General features: G+C 52.1%; 1 protein-coding gene across 1 annotated transcript in view; it reads left to right on the forward strand.

Annotated features, from left to right (window-relative positions):
- The window catches only part of LOC119922935 (methylglutaconyl-CoA hydratase, mitochondrial-like), a 70,135-nt gene extending 54,233 nt beyond the window's left edge, over positions 1-15,902 (forward strand). The window contains exons 7-11 of the mRNA XM_038742554.1: positions 3,351-3,407; positions 6,492-6,679; positions 8,980-9,030; positions 9,248-9,295; positions 15,725-15,902. Of these exons, the coding sequence (XP_038598482.1) occupies positions 3,351-3,407; positions 6,492-6,679; positions 8,980-9,030; positions 9,248-9,295; positions 15,725-15,802 (422 nt within the window). The 3' untranslated portion in view covers positions 15,803-15,902. The remainder of the gene's footprint in view (positions 1-3,350; positions 3,408-6,491; positions 6,680-8,979; positions 9,031-9,247; positions 9,296-15,724) is intronic.
- The last annotated feature ends 3,982 nt before the right edge of the window (positions 15,903-19,884 follow it).

Here is a 19,884-nt window from a genome sequence, read left to right on the forward strand (position 1 = left end):
ATACGATCATATCATACGGTACGTATAATATACGTATGACCATAATATCCTCATACGATCATATCATACGGTACGTACAATATAAGTATAACCATAATATCATACGTCATCACAAGGATGACGGCACTCATCATGTAGACCAACATATATCACATTATAACATTACAATACTGCCATAATATGATAATCATCGTAATATATTACATTATAATAACACGATTATATCCACATCACTGTAATATTCCGCCACAATAGTATAGTTATTGTGATATCACTATCATATAACGTCCCATCATCATATCCCATTGTAATCATCATATCCTCATACGATCATATCAGACGGTACGTATAATATACGTATAATCATAATATCCTCATACGATCATATCATACGGTCCGTACAATATAAGTATAACCATAATATCATACGTCATCACAAGGATGACGGCACTCATCATATAGACCAACATATATCACATTATAACATTACAACTCTGCCATAATATGATAATCATCATAATATATTACATTATAATAACACAATTATATCCACATCACTGTAATATTCCGTCACAATAGTATAGTTATTGTGATATCGCTGTCATATAACATCCCATCATCATATCCCATTATAATCATAATATCATCATACGATCATATCATACGGTACGTATAATATACATATAATCATAATATCATCATACGGTCATATTAATATACGTATGATCATAATAGCATCATACGATCATATCATACGGTCCGTATAATATACGTATAACCATAATATGATACGTCATCACAAGGGTGACGGCGCTCATCATATAGACCAACATATATCACATTATAACATTACAATACTGCCATAATATGATAATCATCGTAATATATTACATTATAATAACACGATTATATCCATATCACTGTAATATTCCATCACAATAGTATAGTTATTGTGATATCACTATCATATAACGTCCCATCATCATATCCCATTATAATCATAATATCATCATACGGTCATATCATGCGGTACGTATAAGATACGTGTAATCATAATATCATCATACGATCATATCATACGGGACGTATAATATACGTATAATCATAATATCCTCATACGATCATATCATACAGTACGTATAATATACGTATAACCATAATATCATACGTCATCACAAGGATGACGGCACTCATCATATAGACCAACATATATCACATTATAATATTACAATACTGCCATAATATGATAATCATCGTAATATATTACATTATAATAACACGATTATATCCATATCACTGTAATATTCCGTCACAATAGTATAGTTATTGTGATATCACTATCATATAACGTCCCCTCATCATATCCCATTATAATAATAATATCCTCATACGATCATATTATACGGCACGTATAATATATGTATAATCACAATATCATCATACGGTCATATCATACGGTACGTATAATATACGTATAATCATAATATCATACGGTCATATTATACAGTACGTATAATATACGTATAATCATAATATCATCATACGATCATATCATACGGTCCGTATAATATACGTGTAACCATAATATCATACGTCATCACAAGGGTGACGGCGCTCATCATATAGACTAACATATATCACATTATAACATTAAAATACTGCCATAATATGATAATCATCGTAACATATTACATTATAATAACACGATTATATCCATATCACTGTACTATTCCGTCACAATAGTATAGTTATTGTGATATCACTATCATATAACGTCCCATCATCATATCCCATTATAATCATAATACCATCATACGATCATATCAGACGGTACGTATAATCTACGTGTAATCATAATATCATCATACGATCATATCATACGGTACGTATAATCTACGTATAATCATAATATCTTCATACGGTCATATCACACGGCACGTATAATAGACGTATAACCATAATATCATCATACGGTCATATCACACGGCACGTATAATATACGTATAATCATAATATCATCATACGATCATATTATGCGTATAATATACGCATAATCATCTATCACCATGCGATAGTATTACACGATATTATATCGTAATGATACTATATCATTGTAATTTTAATTGCATTCATCATAAGAATGCGATATCCATATCCATAATAATATCAGTGATGATATTACCAATTAATGATGGTAGTCGTGATGGCAATCACAATGAAGATGGCATTTAGGATATATAAGAATGTATTGCATATAATATAGTATAATGTCATATCATAACTGTATATGCTATATATATGCTATATAATGTATACTGTATAATATATACCACACATATAACATGTAATATACGCAATATATACTGTTTATAATGTGTATATAACATACTATGTATGCATACTATATACTATATATATGCTATATGCTATATACTATATATACATACTGCATACTATATATGTAATATATACTATATGAGATATAATATATGCAATGTGTATAATATATATATATATAATGTATGCTATGTGATATATGTAATGCATACATGCTATATATAATATATGCTATAATATCGGTACTGCACTATAATATACTACTACTAATAATTATAATAATTATAATCTTGTAATATTATAGCAATAATATAAATATTGTAATGTTGTTAATAACGATGGCATTTGTTAAGCGCTTACTCTGTGCCGCTTAGCACTGTTCTAAGCACTGGGGAGGGTACAAGGTGATCAGATTGTCCCCCGGGGTGGGGGGCTCACATCCCCATTTTACAGGTGAAGTAACTGAGGCTCAGAGAATAATAATCATAGTAATGATAATAATAACGGCATTTATTAAGCGCTTACTATGTGCTGTGCGCTGTTCTGAGCGCCGGGGAGGTTAACAAGGTGATGGGGTTGTCCCCCGGGGGGCTCCCGGTCTTCATCCCCATTTTCCAGATGAGGGAACTGAGGCCCGGAGAAGGGAAGCGACCGGCCCAAAGTCACCCAGCTGACAGGGGGCGGAGCCGGGATTCGAACCCAGGACCTCCGACTCCAAAGCCCGGGCTCCTTCCATTGAGTGATGACGGCCTTTGTGAAGCGCTTACTATGTGCCCAGCACTGTTCTGAGCGCCGGGGAGGTTACAAGGTGATGAGGTTGTCCCCTGGGGGGGCTCCCGGTCTTCATCCCCATCGGGCAGAGGGGGAAACTGAGGCCCGGAGAAGGGAAGTGACTGGCCCAAGGTCACCCAGCCGACGAGGGGTTCGAACCCGGGACTTCGGACTCCGAAGGCCGGGCCCACGCCGCTTCTCATGGCTTCCCCCGCCCCCTCTTTCTCTCCGGCTTTTCGCAGCGGCCTCGGCGAAGATGGGGCTGGTGGAGACCAAACTGGCCGTCATCCCCGGAGCAGGTGCCCCCCGGGAGGGAGGGAGTGGGGGAGACGGAGACGGAGAGACGGAGACGGAGAAGGGAGAGACAGATGGAGAGGGGAGAGACAGAGAGGGAGAGACAGAGACGGAGGGGGAGAGACAGAGATGGAGAGGGGAGAGACAGAGACGGAGGGGGGGAGAGACAGAGATGGAGAGAGGGGAGAGACGGAGATGAGGAGGGAGAGACAGAGATGGAGAGGGGAGAGATGGAGACGGAGAAGGGAGAGACAGAGATGGGGACAGTCAGAGACAGAGGAGAGAGGCAGAGATGGAGAAGGGAGAGACGGAGATGGAGGGGAGACGGTCAGAGATGGACAGTAGGCGATGGAGAAAGGAGAGTCAGAGTTGGAGGGGGGAGAGACAGAGAGGGAGAAGGGACAGTGAGAGATGGAGGGGGGAGAGACAGAGAGGAGGGACAGTGAGAGATGGAGAGGGGAGAGGCAGAGACGGATGGGGAGAGACAGAGATGGAGGGGAGACAGAGATGGACAATAGGCGATGGAGAAAGGAGAGTCAGAGATGGAGAGGGGACAGTGAGAGATGGAGGGGGGAGAGACAGAGATGGATGGGGAGAGACAGAGATGGAGGGGAGATGGTCAGAGATGGACAATAGAGAGGCGATGGAGAGGGGAGAGTCAGGGATGGAGGGGGAGAGACAGAGATGGAGAAGGGACAGTGAGAGATGGAGAGGGGAGAGACAGAGATGGATGGGGAGAGACGGAGATGGAGGGGAGACAGAGATGGACAGTAGAGAGGCGATGGAGAGGGGAGAGTCGGAGATGGAGAGGGGAGAGACAGAGATGGAGGGGGAGAGACGGAGATGGAGGGGAGACAGAGGTGGACAGTAGAGAGACGTTGGAGAAAGGAGAGTCGGAGATGGAGAGGGGAGAGACAGAGATGGAGAAGGGACAGTGAGAGATGGAGAGGGGAGAGACAGAGATGGAGGGGAGACAGAGATGGACAGTAGAGAGGCGATGGAGAGGGGAGAGTCGGAGATGGAGGGGGAGAGACAGAGATGGAGAGGGCAGAGACAGGGATGAACGGAGACAGATGGGGGGAGACGGTCAGAGATGGACAATAGAGAGGCGATAAAGGAGAGTCAGAGATGGAGAGGGGAGAGACAGAGATGGATGGAGAGGGTCAGAGATGGACAATAGAGAAGCGATGGAGAAAGGAGAGTCAGAGATGGAGAGGGGAGAGACAGAGATGGACGGGGAGAGACAGAGATGGACAAGGAGATGGACAATAGAGAGGTGATGGAGAGGGGAGAGACAGAGATGGAGGGGAGACAGAGATGGACAGTAGAGAGGCGATGGAGAAAGGAGAGTCAGAGATGGAGAGGGGAGAGACAGAGATGGACGGGGAGAGACAGAGATGGACAGGGAGAGGGTCAGAGATGGACAATAGAGAGGTGATGGAGAGGGGAGAGACAGAGAGGGAGGGGAGATGGTCAGAGATGGACAGTAGAGGCGATGGAGAGGGGAGAGACAAAGATGGAGAGGGGAGAGACAGAGATGGAGGGGGAGAGACTTGGATGGAGAGAGGGGAGAGACAGAGACGGAGAGAGGGGAGAGAGAGACGGAGAGGGGGAGAGACAGAGATGGAGAGGAGACAGTCTGGGATGGAGAGACAGAGATGGAGAGAGGGGAGAGACAGAGATGGAGAGGGGAGAGACAGAGATGGACAGGGAGAGGGTCAGAGATGGCCAATAGAGAGGCGATGGAGAGGGGAGAGACAGAGATGGAGAGAGGGGAGAGACAGAGATGGAGAGGGGAGAGACAGAGATGGACTGGGAGAGGGTCAGAGATGGCCAATAGAGAGGCGATGGAGAGGGGAGAGACAGAGAGGGAGGGGAGACGGTCAGAGATGGACAGTAGAGAGGTGATGGAGAAAGGAGAGTCAGAGATGGAGAGGGGAGAGACAGAGATGGACAAGGAGAGGGTCAGAGATGGACAATAGAGAGGCGATGGAGAGGGGAGAGACAGAGATGGGGGGAGAGACAAAGATGGACGGGGAGAGACAGAGATGGAGGGGAGACGGTCAGAGATGGACAATAGAGAGGCGATGGAGAGGGGAGAGACAGAGGGAGGGGAGACGGTCAGAGATGGACAGTAGAGAGGCGATGGAGAAAGGAGAGTCAAAGATGGAGGGGGAGAGACAAAGATGGATGGTGAGAGACAGAGATGGAGGGGAGACGGTCAGAGATGGACAATAGAGAGGCGATGGAGAGGGCAGAGACAGGGAGGGAGGGGAGACGGTCAGAGATGGGCAGTAGAGAGGCGATGGAGAAAGGAGAGTCAGAGATGGAGAGGGGAGAGACAGAGATGGACGGGGAGAGACAGGGATGGAGAGAGGGGAGAGACAGAGATGGAGGGAGAGAGAGAGAGGGGAGAGACAGAGACAGAGAGAGGGGAGAGACAGGGATGGAGAGAGGGGAGACACAGAGATGGAGGGGAGACAGAGATGGACAGTAGAGAGGCGATGGAGAAAGGAGAGTCAGAGATGGAGAGGGGAGAGACAGGGATGGAGAGAGGGGAGAGACAGAGACAGAGAGGGGGAGAGACAGAGATGGAGAGGAGACAGTCTGGGATGGAGAGAGGAGAGACAGAGACGGAGAGAGGGGAGAGACAGAGAGGGAGGGGAGACGGTCAGAGATGGGCAGTAGAAAGGTGATGGAGAAAGGAGAGTCAGAGATGGAGAGGGGAGAGACAGAGATGGAGGGGGAGAGACAGGGATGGAGAGAGAGGGGAGAGACTGGGATGGAGGGAGGGGAGAGACTGGGATGGAGAGAGGGGAGAGACAGAGACGGAGAGGGGGAGAGACAGAGATGGAGAGGAGACAGTCTGGGATGGAGAGAGGAGAGACAGAGACGGAGAGAGGGGAGAGACAGAGAGGGAGGGGAGACGGTCAGAGATGGACAATAGAGAGGCGATGGAGAGAGTCCGAGACGGAGAGGGGAGATCCCGGGGGGGTCGGGGTCCCTGGGAGGGTTGTGTGTGGGTTGTGTAGGGCTGAGCGTTGTGGTGAGGGTGTGCGCGCGCGCGCACGGGTGTCGTCTCCGGGCAGGTGGGACGCAGAGGCTCCCGCGGACGGTGGGCCCGGCGCTGGCCAAGGAGCTGATCTTCTCGGGGCGCCTGCTGGACGGCGCCGAGGCGCGGGCCGCGGGCCTGGTCACCCACAGCCCCCCGCAGAACGGCCAGGGGGACGCCGCCTACCGAAGGGCCCTCGCCCTCGCCCGCGAATTCCTCCCCCAGGTGAGCGGGGCCCCCTCCCCCCCCCGCCGTCGGCCCCCGATCGGTCACTCGGTCTATGTACTGAGCGCCTCCGGTGGGCGGAGCACCGGACTAAGCGCCTGGGAGGACAGGTTGGCAGCCCGGAGGGACCCCCCCCCCGCCCGCCTCCTTCCGGCCCCTCCCGTCGGTCCCTAGGCCCGGCCCTGGGCCTGTCAATCACCCTGCGGCCCCTCCCATTGGTCCGTAGGCCCCGCCCTGGGCCTGTCCATCACCCCGTGACCCCGCCCAGCTTCCGGCCCCTCCCATTGGTCCATAGTCCCCGCCCTGGGCCTGTCCATCACCCTGTGGCCCCACCCAGCTTCCAGCCCCTCCCATCGGTCCCTAGGCCCACCCTGGGCCTGTCAATCACCCCGTGACCCCGCCCACCCCCTTCCGGCCCCTCCCATTGGTCCGTAGGCCCCGCCCTGGGCCTGTCCATCACCCTGCAACCCCGCCCACATCCTTCCAGCCCCTCCCATTGGTCCATAGGCCCCGCCCTGGTCCTGTCCATCGCCCCATGACCCCTCCCACCTCCTTTTTTGCCCCTTCCATTGGTCAGTAGGCCCCACCCTGGGCCTGCCCATCACCCGTGACCCCGCCCACCTCCTTTCCGGCCCCTCCCATTGGTCCGTAGGCTCGCCCTGGGCCTGTCCATCACCCCGCAACCCCGCCCACATCCCTCCAGCCCCTCCCATTGGTCAGTAGGCCCCCGCCCTGGGCCTGTCCATCACCCTGTGGCCCCGCCCAGCTTCCAGCCCCTCCCATTGGTCCATAGGCCCTGCCCTGGGCCTGTCCATCACCCCGTGGCCCCGCCCACCTCCCCCCGGCCCCTCCCATTTGTCCGCAGTCCCCACCCTGGGCCTGTCAATCACCCTGTGGCCCCGCCCGGCTTCCAGCCCCACCCATTGGTCCCTAGGCCCGCCCTGGGCCTGTCAATCACCCCATGACCCCACCCACCTCCTTCTGGCCCCTCCCATTGGTCCATAGGCCCCACCCTGGGCCTGTCCATCACCCTGTGGCCCCGCCCACCTCCTTTCCAGCCCCTCCCATTGGTTAGTAGGCCCCGCCCTGAGTCTGTCCATCACCCCGTGACCCCGCCCACCTCCTTCCAGCCCCTCCCATTGGCCCATAGACCTGCCCTGGGCCTGTCCATCACCCCATAACCCCGCCCACCTCCCTCCGGCCCCTCCCATTGGTCCGTAAGATCCGCTCTGGTCCTGTCCATCATCATGTGACCCCGCCCACCTCCTTCCATCCCCTCCCATTGGTCCATAGGCCTGCCCTGGACCTGTCCATCAACCCGTGACCCCGCCCACATCCCTCCAGCCCCTCCCATTGGTCAATAGGCCCCGCCCTGGGCCTGTCCATCACCCCGTGACCCCGCCCACCTCCCTCCAGCCCCTCCCATTGGTCCATAGGCCCCGCCCTGGGCCTGTCCATAACCCTGTGACCCCCACCCATCTCCTTCCAGCCCCTCTCATTGGTCAGTAGGTCCCTCCCTGGGTCTGTCCATCACCCCGCGGCCCCGCCCACCTCCCTCCGGTCCCTCCCATTGGTCCGTAAGACCTGCTCTGGTCCTGTCCATCACCCCGTGGCCCCGCCCACCTCCCTCCGGCCCCTCCCATTGGTCAGTAGGCCCCGCCCCGGGCCTGTCCATCACCCCGCAACCCCGCCCACCTCCCTCCGGCCCCTCCCATTGGTCCGTAAGACCTGCTCTGGTCCTGTCCATCACCCCGTGGCCCCGCCCACCTCCCTCCGGCCCCTCCCATTGGTCAGTAGGCCCCCGCCCTGGTCCTGTCCATCACCCCGTGACCCCGCCCACCTCCTTTCTGGCCCCTCCCATCGGTCCATAGGCCCTGCCCTGGGCCTGTCCATCACCCTGCGACCCCGCCCACCTCCTTCTGGCCCCTCCCGTTGGTCCATAGGCCCGCCCTGGTCCTGTCCATCAACCCGCAACCCCGCCCACATCCCTCCAGCCCCTCCCATTGGTCAGTAGGCCCCGCCCCGGGCCTGTCCATCACCCCGTGACCCCACCCACCACCTTCCAGCCCCTCCCATTGGTCAGTAGGCCCCTCCCTGGGCCTGTCCATCACCCTGTTACCCCGCCCACCTCCTTCCAACCCCTCCCATTGGTCAGTAGGCCCCTCCCTGGGCCTGTCCATCACCCCGCGACCCCGCCCATCCGTCCAGTCCCGCCCCTTCCCCTCTGACCCCTCCCCGGACCCCCCCTTTCCTCCCCATCCCCTCTGTGACCCCCCGCCCCCCCTTCCTCCCCCCCGCAGGGCCCGGTGGCCGTGAGGGCGGCGAAGCTGGCCATCAACCAGGGGATGGAGGTCAGTCCGAGGTCACCGGGTCAGCGGCCGTGGGGGGGTCGGGGGAAGGTCACCGGCGGGTCAAGAGGTCATTGTGGGGGCGGGGAGGTCGCGCCAGAGTCCAGGGGAGGGGGGGGAAGGTCACCGGGGGGGGGAATGAGGTCATTGTGGGGTCAGGGGGAGGGGAAAGGTCAAAGGGCGGGGGTCACACCCACCCCATTTCCGGGGTCCCCCACAGGTCGACCTGGTGACCGGACTGGCCATAGAAGAGGCCTGCTACGCTCAGGTTGGTCCGGGCGTCGGGGGGGGGGGGCCGAACCGCTTGCCCTTGAGCAAGTCCCTGCCCTTTTTTATTTTTTTTATTGTCACTTATTAATCAATCAATCAATCAATGGTATTTATTGAGCGCTTCCTGTGTGCTGAGCGCTGTACTGAGCGCTTGGGAAGTCCAAGTCGGCAACATCTAGAGACAGTCATCATCATCATCAATCGTATTTATTGAGCGCTTCCTGTGTGCCGAGCGCTGTACTGAGCGCTTGGGAAGTCCAAGTCGGCAACATCTAGAGACGGTCATCATCATCATCATCATCAATCGTATTTATTGAGCGCTTACCGTGTGCAGAGCGCTGTACTGAGCGCTTGGGAAGTCCAAGTCGGCAACATCTAGAGACAGTCATCATCATCATCATCATCATCAATCGTATTTATTGAGCGCTTCCTGTGTGCAGAGCGCTGTACTGAGCGCTTGGGAAGTCCAAGTCGGCGACATCTAGAGACAGTCATCATCATCATCAATCGTATTTATTGAGCGCTTACTATGTGCAGAGCGCTGTACTGAGCGCTTGGGAAGTACAAGTCGGCAACATCTAGAGACGGTCATCATCATCATCATCATCAATCGTATTTATTGAGCGCTTCCTGTGTGCAGAGCGCTGTACTGAGCGCTTGGGAAGTCCAAGTCGGCAACATCTAGAGACAGTCATCATCATCATCATCATCAATCGTATTTATTGAGCGCTTCCTGTGTGCAGAGCGCTGTACTGAGCGCTTGGGAAGTCCAAGTCGGCAACATCTAGAGACAGTCATCATCATCATCATCATCAATCGTATTTATTGAGCGCTTCCTGTGTGCAGAGCGCTGTACTAAGCGCTTGGGAAGTCCAAGTTGGCGACATCTAGAGACAGTCATCATCATCATCATCATCAATCGTATTTATTGAGCGCTTACTATGTGCAGAGCACTGTACTAAGCGCTTGGGAAGGACAAATTGGCAACATATAGAGACAGTCCCTACCCGACAGCGGGCTCACAGTCTAAAAGGGGGAGACGGAGAACAGAACCAAACCTACTAACAAAATAAAATAAATAGAATAGATAGGGACAAGTAAATAGAGTAATAAATATGTACAAGCGCTTATTAAGCGCTTACTATGCGCCAAGCACTGTGCTAAGCGCCGGGGAGGTCACAAGGGGATGGGGTTGTCCCCCGGGGGGCTCCCGGTCTTCATCCCCATTTGACAGATGAGGGAACTGAGGCCCAGAGAAGGGGAGTGGCTCGCCCAAAGTCACACAGCTGACAAGGGACAGAGCCGGGATTTGAATAATAATAATAATGATAATAAAGATGGCATTTATTAGGCGCTTACTATGTGCCAAGCACTGTGCTAAGCGCCGGGGAGGTCACAAGGTGATGGGGTTGTCCCCCGGGGGGCTCCCGGTCTTCATCCCCATTTGACAGATGAGGGAACTGAGGCCCAGAGAAGGGGAGTGGCTCGCCCAAAGTCACACAGCTGACAAGGGACAGAGCCAGGATTTGAGTGATAATAATGATGGCATTTGGGTAACAATAATAATAATAATAATAATGATAATAATAATAATGGTATTTGTTAAGCACTTACTATGTGCCAAACACTGTTCTGAAGCGCTTGGGTAATAATAAAAATAATAATAATAATAATAATAATGATGGCATTTGTTAGGCACTTACTATGTGCCAAGCACTGTTCTGAAGCGCTTGGGTAATAATAATAATAATAATAATAATGATAATAATAATGGTATTTGTTAAGCACTTACTATGTGCCAAGCACTGTTCTAAGCGCTGGGGAGGTCACAAGGTGATGGGGTTGTCCCCCGGGGGGCTCCCGGTCTTCATCCCCATTTGACAGATGAGGGAACTGAGGCCCAGAGAAGGGGAGTGGCTCGCCCAAAGTCACACAGCTGACAAGGGACAGAGCCGGGATTTGAATAATAATAATAATGATAATAAAGATGGCATTTATTAGGCGCTTACTATGTGCCAAGCACTGTGCTAAGCGCCGGGGAGGTCACAAGGTGATGGGGTTGTCCCCCGGGGGGCTCCCGGTCTTCATCCCCATTTGACAGATGAGGGAACTGAGGCCCAGAGAAGTGGAGTGGCTCGCCCAAAGTCACCCAGCTGACAAGGGACAGAGCCGGGATTTGAATAATAATAATAATGATAATAAAGATGGCATTTATTAAGCGCTTACTGTGTGCCAAGCACTGTTCTAAACGCCGGGGAGGTCACAAGGTGATGGGGTTGTCCCCCGGGGGGCTCCCGGTCTTCATCCCCATTTGACAGATGAGGCAACTGAGGCCCAGAGAAGGGGAGTGGCTCGCCCAAAGTCACACAGCTGACAAGGGACAGAGCCGGGATTTGAATAATAATAATAATGATAATAAAGATGGCATTTATTAGGCGCTTACTACGTGCCAAGCACTGTGCTAAGCGCCGGGGAGGTCACAAGGTGATGAGGTTGTCCCCCATGGGGCTCCCGGTCTTCATCCCCATTTGACAGATGAGGCAACTGAGGCCCAGAGAAGGGGAGTGGCTCGCCCAAAGTCACACAGCTGACAAGGGACAGAGCCGGGATTTGAGTGATAATAATGATGGCATTTGGGTAACAATAATAATAACAATAATAATAATAATAATAATAATAATAATGGTATTTGTTAAGCGCTTACTATGTGCCAAACACTGTTCTGAAGCGCTTGGGTAATAATAAAAATAAGAATAATAATAATAATAATAATGATGGCATTTGTTAGGCACTTACTATGTGCCAAGCACTGTTCTGAAGCGCTTGGGTAATAATAATAATAATAATAATGATAATAATAATGGTATTTGTTAAGCGCTTACTATGTGCCAAGCACTGTTCTAAGCGCCGGGGAGGTCACAAGGTGATGGGGTTGTCCCCCGGGGTGCTCCCGGTCTTCATCCCCATTTTCCAGAGGAGGGAACTGAGGCCCAGAGAAGGGAAGTGACTGGCCCAAAGTCACCCAGCGGACAGTCGGCGGAGCCGGGATTTGAACCCGTGACTTCCGACTCCAAAGCCCGGGCTCTTTCCACGGAGCCACGCTGCTCTCTGGGCCTCAGTTTCCCTCCTCCGTCAAGTGGGGTTGAAGACCGTGAGCCCCGCGGCGGGGGGGGGACAACCCGACGGCCCCGTCTCGGCGGGGCTAGAGAAGCAGCGGGGCTCAGCGGAAAGAGCCCGGGCTTTGGAGTCCGAGGTCCTGGGTTCGAATCCCGGCTCCGCCCCGTGTCAGCTGGGTGACCTTGGGCGTGTCACTTCCCTTCTCTGGGCCTCAGTTCCCTCATCTGGAAAATGGGGATGAAGACTGTGAACCCCCCGTGGGACAACCTGATCACCTTGTCAACTCCCCAGCGCTTAGAACAGTGCTTGGCACATAGTAAGCGCTTAATAAATGCCATTATTACTATTATTATTATTATTATTATTATTATTATTATTATTCTCATTATTACCCAAGCGCTTTAGAACAGTGCTTGGCACATAGCAAGCACTTCACAAATATCATCGTTATTATTATAATTATTACCCAAGCGCTTTAGAACAGCGCCTGGCACATAGTAAGCGCTTCACAAATACCATCATTATTATTGTTATTATTACCCACGCGCTTTAGAACAGTGCTGGGCACATAATAAGCGCTTAACAACTATTACTATTATTATTATTGTTGTTATTATTATTATTATTATCATTATTATTCTTACCCAAGCGCTTTAGAACAGTGCTCGGCACATAGTAAGCGCTTCACAAATACCATCATTATTATTGTTATTCTTACCCAAGCGCTTTAGAACTGTGCTCGGCACATAGTAAACACTTAACAAATACCATCATTATTATCATTATTATTACCTATGCGCTTTAGAACAGTGGTCAGCACATAGTAAACTCTTCACAAATACCATCATTATTATTATTATTATTATTATTATTATTACTATTATTATTATTACCCAAGCGTTTTAGAACAGCGTTTGGCACATAATAAGCACTTAACAAATACCATTATTATTATTATTATTATTACCCAAGCGCTTTAGAACAGTGCTTGGCACATAGTGCTTCACGAATACCATCATTCTTATTGTTATTATTATTGTTATTATTACCCAAGCACTTTAGAACAGTGCTTGGCACATAGTAAGCGCTTAACAAATACCATCATCATTATTATTATTATTATTATTATTACCCAAGCGCTTTAGAACAGTGCTCGGCACATAGTAAGCGCTTCACAAATACCATCATTATTATTGTTATTCTTACCCAAGCACTTTAGAACAGTGCTGGGCACATAGTAAACGCTTAACAAATGCCATCATTATTATTATTATTATTATTATTATTACCCAAGCGCTTTAGAACAGTGCTCGGCACATAGTAAGCGCTTCACAAATACCATCATTATTATTGTTATTATTACCCAAGCACTTTAGAACAGTGCTGGGCACATAGTAAACGCTTAACAAATGCCATCATTATTATCATTATCATTACCTAAGCGCTTTAGAACAGTGGTCAGCACATAGTAAACTCTTCACAAATACCATCATTATTAATATTATTATTATTATTATTATTATTATTACCCAAGCGCTTTAGAACAGTGCTCTGCACATAGTAAGCGCTTCACAAATACCATCATTAGTATCATTATAATTACCCAAGCGCTTTAGAACAGTGCTCGGCACATAGTAAGCGCTTAGCAAATACCATCATTAGTATCATTATAATTACCCAAGCGCTTTAGAACAGTGCTTGGCAGATAGTAAGCGCTTAACAAATACCATCATTAGTATCATTATAACTACCCAAGCGCTTTAGAACAGTGCTCGGCACATAGTAAGCGCTTCACAAATACCATCATTATTATCATTACCCAAGTGCTTTAGAACAGTGCTTGGCACATAGTAAGTGCTTAACAAATACTATTATTATTATTATGGTTATTATTATTATTATTATTACCCCAGCACTTTAGAACAGTGCTTGGCACATAGTAAGTGCTTCACAAATACCATTATCATTCTTCTTCTTCTTCTTCTTCTTCTTCTTCTTCTTCTTCTTCTCCTTCTTCTTCTCCTCCTCCTCCTCCTCCTCCTCCTCCTCCTCCTCCTCCTCCTCCTCCTCCTCCTCCTCCTCCTCCTCACTTTAGAACAGTGCTCGGCACATAGTAAGCGCTTCACAAATACCATTATCATTATTATCATTATTATCATTATTATTATTATTACCCCAGCACTTCAGATCAGTGCTCGGCACATAGTAAGCGCTTCACAAATACCATTATCATTCTTCTTCTTCTTCTTGTTCTTCTTCTTCTTATTATTATTATTATTATTATTATTATTATTATTATTATTATTATTATTATATTACCCCAGCACTTTAGAACCGTGCTTGGCACATAGTAAGCGCTTCACAAATACCATTATCATTATTATTATTATCATTATTATTATTATTACCCCAGCACTTTAGATCAGTGCTCGGCACATAGTAAGCGCTTCACAAATACCATTATTATTATTATTATTATTATTATTATAATTATTATATTACCCCAGCACTTTAGAACAGTGCTCGGCACATAGTAAGCGCTTCACAAATACCATTATTATTATTATTATTATTATTATTGTTATGGTTATTATTATTATTATGGTTATTATTATTATTATTATTACCCCAGCACTTTAGAACCGTGCTTGGCACATAGTAAGCGCTTCACAAATACCATTATCATTATTATTATTATCATTATTATTATTATTACCCCAGCACTTTAGATCAGTGCTCGGCACATAGTAAGCGCTTCACAAATACCATTATTATTATTATTATTTTTTTAATTATTATTATTATTATTATTACCCCAGCACTTTAGATCAGTGCTCGGCTCATAGTAAGCGCTTCACAAATACCATTATCATTATTATCATTATTATTATTATTATTAATTATTATTATTACCCCAGCACTTTAGAACAGTGCTCGGCACATAGTAAGCGCTTCACAAATACCATTATTATTATTATTATTATTATTTATTATTATTATTATTTTTTTTTTTTAATTTTAATTTTTATTATTCTTACCCAAGCACATTAGAACAGTGCTCGGCCCAGAGTAAGCGCTTCGTAAACAGGATTAACTGTGGTGTTTCTGGTTGCCCCCCCCGGGGCACATAGTAAGCGCTTCACAAATACCATTATTATTATTATTATTATTTTTTATTATTATTATTATTTTTTTTTTTCAATTTTAATTTTTATTATTCTTACCCAAGCACGTTAGCACAGTGCTCGGCCCAGAGTAAGCGCTTCGTAAATAGGATTAACTGTGGTGTTTCTGGTTGCCCCCCCGGCAGACCATCCCCACCAAAGACCGCCTGGAGGGGCTCCAGGCCTTCCGCGAGAAGCGCCCACCGCGCTACAAAGGCGAGTAGCTGCCGGGACCCCGAGACCACCCTCTCCATCCCCCCCCCCGCCCCCCGCCCCGGGCCGGACCTTGGGGGCCGGGCGGGATTTTGGGGGCCGGACGCGATTCGGGAGCCGTCGGGTCCGGAGCCGGACGCGATTTGGGAGCCGTCGGGTCCGGAGCCGGACGCGATTTGGGAGCCGGGCGGGATTTGGGAGCCGTCGGGTCCGGAGCCGGACACGATTTTGGAGCCGGGCGGGATTTTGGAGCCGGCGGGTCCGGAGCCGGACAAGATTTGGGAGCCGTCGGGTCCGGAGCCGGACGCGATTTTGGAGCCGGGCGGGATTTTGGGGCCGTCGGGTCCGGAGCCGGACACGATTTTGGAGCCGAGTGAGATTTTGGAGCCGTCGCGTCCGGAGCCGGACGCGATTTTGGAGCCGAGCGGGATTTTGGAGCCGTCGGGTACGGAGCCGGACGTGATTTTGGAGCCGTCAGGTCTGGAGCCGGACACGATTTTGGAGCCGAGCACCATTTTCGAGCCGTCGGGTCCGGAGCCGGACACGATTTTGGAGCCGGGCGGGATTTTGGAGCCGTTGGGTCCGGAGCCGGACGCGATTTATGGAGCCGTCGGGTCCGGAGCCGGACGCGATTTTGGAGCCGGGCGGGATTTTGGGGCCGTCGGATCCGGAGCCGGACATGATTTTGGAGCCGAGCACCATTTTGGAGCCGTCGGGTCCGGAGCCGGACACGATTTTGGAGCCGTCGGGTCCGGAGCCGGACACGATTTTGGAGTCGGGAGAGATTTTGGAGCCATCGGGTCCGGAGCCGGACACGATTTTGGAGCCGAGCGCCATTTTGGAGCCGTCGGGTCCGGAGCCGGACGCGATTTTGGAGCCGGGCAAGATTTTGGAGCCATCAGATCTGGAGCCGAAGACGATTTTGGAGCCGAGCGCCATTTTCGAGCCGTTGGATCCAGAGCTGAGCAAGATTTTGGAGCCATCAGATCCAGAGCCGAGCCAGATTTTGGAGCCGCCGCCTCGAGCCGGGCCCGGTTCCTGAGTCGAGCGCCATTTGGAAACCACCGGGATGGGCCCCGAGCCCGGTTCTGGGGCCGAGGAGGAACCGGGAGCCGTCGGGGCTGGAGCCGAGCGAGATTTTGGAGCCGTCGCGTCGAGCCGGGCCCAGTTCCTGAGTCGAGCGCCATTTGGGAACCTGTTCTGGAGCTGAGCAAGATTTCGGAGCTGTCTGGTCCGGAGCCGGACACGAGTTTGGAGCCGTCGGGTCCGGAGCCGGACACGAGTTTGGAGCCGAGCGGGATTTTGGAGCCGTCGGATCCGGAGCCGGACGCGATTTTGGAGCCGAGTGAGATTTTGGAGCCGTCGGATCTGGAGCCGGACGAGATTTTGGAGCCGTCACGTCGAGCCGGGCCCGATTCCTGAGTCGAGCGCCATTTGGGAACCACCGGGATAGGCCCTGAGACCAGTTCTGGGGCTGAGGGTGAATTGGGAGCCGTTGGGTCTGGAGTCGAGCGAGATTTTGGAGCCGTCAGCTCCGGAGCCGGACACGATTTTGGAGCCATTGGGTCTGCAGCTGGACACGATTTTGGAGCCAGGATAGATTTTGGAGCCGTCAGGTCCGGAGCCGGACACGATTTTGGAGCCGAGCACCATTTTGGAGCCGTCGGGTTTGGAGCCGAGCAAGATTTTTGGAGCCGTCGCCTCAAGCTGGGCCTGGTTCCTGAGTCGAGCGCCATTTGGGAACCACCGGGATGGGCCCCGAGACTGGTTCTGGGGCCGAGGAGGAATCGGGAGCCGTCGGGGCTGGAGCCGAGCGGGATTTTGGAGCCGTCAGGTCCGGAGCCGGACATGATTTTGGAGCCAGGCGAGATTTTGGAGCCGTCGGGTCCGGAGCCGAAGGCGATTTTGGAGCCGAGCGCCATTTTCGAGCCGTCGGGTCCGGAGCCGAGCGAGATTTTGGAGCCATCACGTCGAGCCGGGCCTGATTCCTGTGTCGAGCGCCATTTGGGAACCACCGGGATGGGCCCCGAGACCGGTTCTGGGGCCGAGGGGGAATTGGAAGCTGTTGGGTCTGGAGCCGAGCGAGATTTTGGAGCCGTCGGCTCCGGAGCCGAATACGATTTTGGAGCCGAGCGAGATTTTGGAGCCAAGCGCCATTTTGGAGCCGTCGGGTCCGGAGCCGGACAGGATTTTGGAGCCGAGCGCCGTTTTGGAGCCGTCGGGTCCGGAGCCGAGCCAGATTTTGGAGCCGTCGCGTCGAGCCTGGCCCGGTTCGTGAGTCGAGCGCCATTTGGGAACCGGTTCTGGAGCTGAGCAAGATTTCGGAGCCGTCGGGTCCGGAGCCGGACACGATTTGGGAGCCGTCGGGTCCGGAGCCGGACACGACTTTGGAGCCGAGCGCCGTTTTGGAGCCGTCGGGTCCGGAGCCGGACACGATTTTGGAGCCGAGCGCCCTGTGGGAGCCGTCGGGTCCGGAGCCGAGCGGGATTTTGGAGCCGTGGAGCCGGGCCCAGTCCGTGAGTCGAGCGCCATTATGGAACCACCGCGTCCGAGCCCGGTTCCGGGGCCGAGGGGGAATCGGGAGCCTCCGGGTCCGGGGCCTGGGGCCCAGCCGGAGCCAGAGCGGGATTTTGGGGCCGGCGCCGAGTGCGGATCCTGGGCCCGGGCGGGATTTCGGAGACCGGATGTCGCCGACCGGAGCCGCCCGCGGGACCGCGCCGACTCTCCCTTCCCCCGCGTGACCCCCGCGCCCCGAAAATCAGAGCGGGAGCCCGACCCCAGCAAGGGGGGTTCAATGCCCCAGGGGTCAGGGGTCAGGGGTCACCGGGCGGACCCCTCCCCCAGCGAGCGGTGCGACCCCGGCCGGCTCGCCCGCCCTCTCTGGGCGGGAAGAAGGCCGCGTCGGGATCCTCCCCCGGGGGGAAACTGAGGCCGGCGGGGAGGGGGGTGGGGGGCTTCCGGAAGTCCCGCCCCCGGCCTGGGCCCCGACAACCAATCACAGCTCTGCCCTCCCTGGGGTTTAGCCCCGCCCACTCTCCCCTCAGTTTAGCCCCGCCCACCTGCCTCTGATTGGTCCCGCCCAATTTCCCTCACTTTAGCCCCGCCCACCTGCCTCTGATTGGTCCCGCCCACCTCCCCTCAGGTAAGCCCCGCCCACCGGCCTCTGATTGGTCCTGCCCACCTCCCCTCAGTTTAGCCCCGCCCAACTCCCTGCCAGGTAAGCCCCGCCCATCTGGCTCTGATTGGCCATGCCCACCTGGCTCTAATTGGCCCCGCCCACCTCCCCTCAGATTAGCCCCGCCCACCAGCTTCTGATTGGTCCCGCCCACCTCCCCTCAGATAAGCCCCACCCACCTGTCTCTGATTGGGCCGCCCACCTCCCCTCAGATAAGCCCCACCCACCTGTCTCTGATTGGTCCTGCCTGCCTCCCCTCAGATAAGCCCCGCCCACTGGCCTCTGATTGGTCCCGCCCACCTCCCCTCAGTTTAGCCCCACCCACCTCCCCCTTCAGATAAGCCCCGCCCACCTGGCTCTGGTTGCACCACCCACTGGCCTCTGATTGGTCCCATCCACCCCCCCAGATAAGCCCCGCCCACCTGTCTCTGATTGGTGCCACCCATCTCCCCTCAGATAAGCCCCGCCCACCACCCCCCTCAGTTTAGCCCTGCCCACCTGTCTCTGGTCCCGCCCATTTCCCCCCCCTCAGAGAATCCCCGCCCACTGGCCTCTGATTGGTCCCCTCCACCTCCATCCTTATCCTAACCCCGCCCGCTTCCCCTCAGGTAAGCCCCGCCCACCTGGCTCTGATTGGTCCGGCCCACCCCCCATCCTAGTCCCACCCACCTCCCCTCAGATAAGCCCCGCTCACCTGGCTCTGATTGGTCCCACCGACTTCCCATCAGATAAGCCCCACCCACATGGCTCTGATTGGCCCCGCCCACCTGTCTGATTGGCCCCACTCACGTGGCTCTGATTGGTCCCCCATCTCCCCTCAGATAGGGCCCTCCTACCTGCCTCTGATTGGTCCAGCCCACCTCCCCTCAGATAAGCCACGCCCACCCGCTTCTGATTAGCCCAGCCCATCCCTCCCTC

This window comes from Tachyglossus aculeatus, unplaced genomic scaffold (genome assembly GCF_015852505.1).
Source record: "Tachyglossus aculeatus isolate mTacAcu1 unplaced genomic scaffold, mTacAcu1.pri scaffold_131_arrow_ctg1, whole genome shotgun sequence".
NCBI lineage: Eukaryota > Metazoa > Chordata > Mammalia > Monotremata > Tachyglossidae > Tachyglossus > Tachyglossus aculeatus.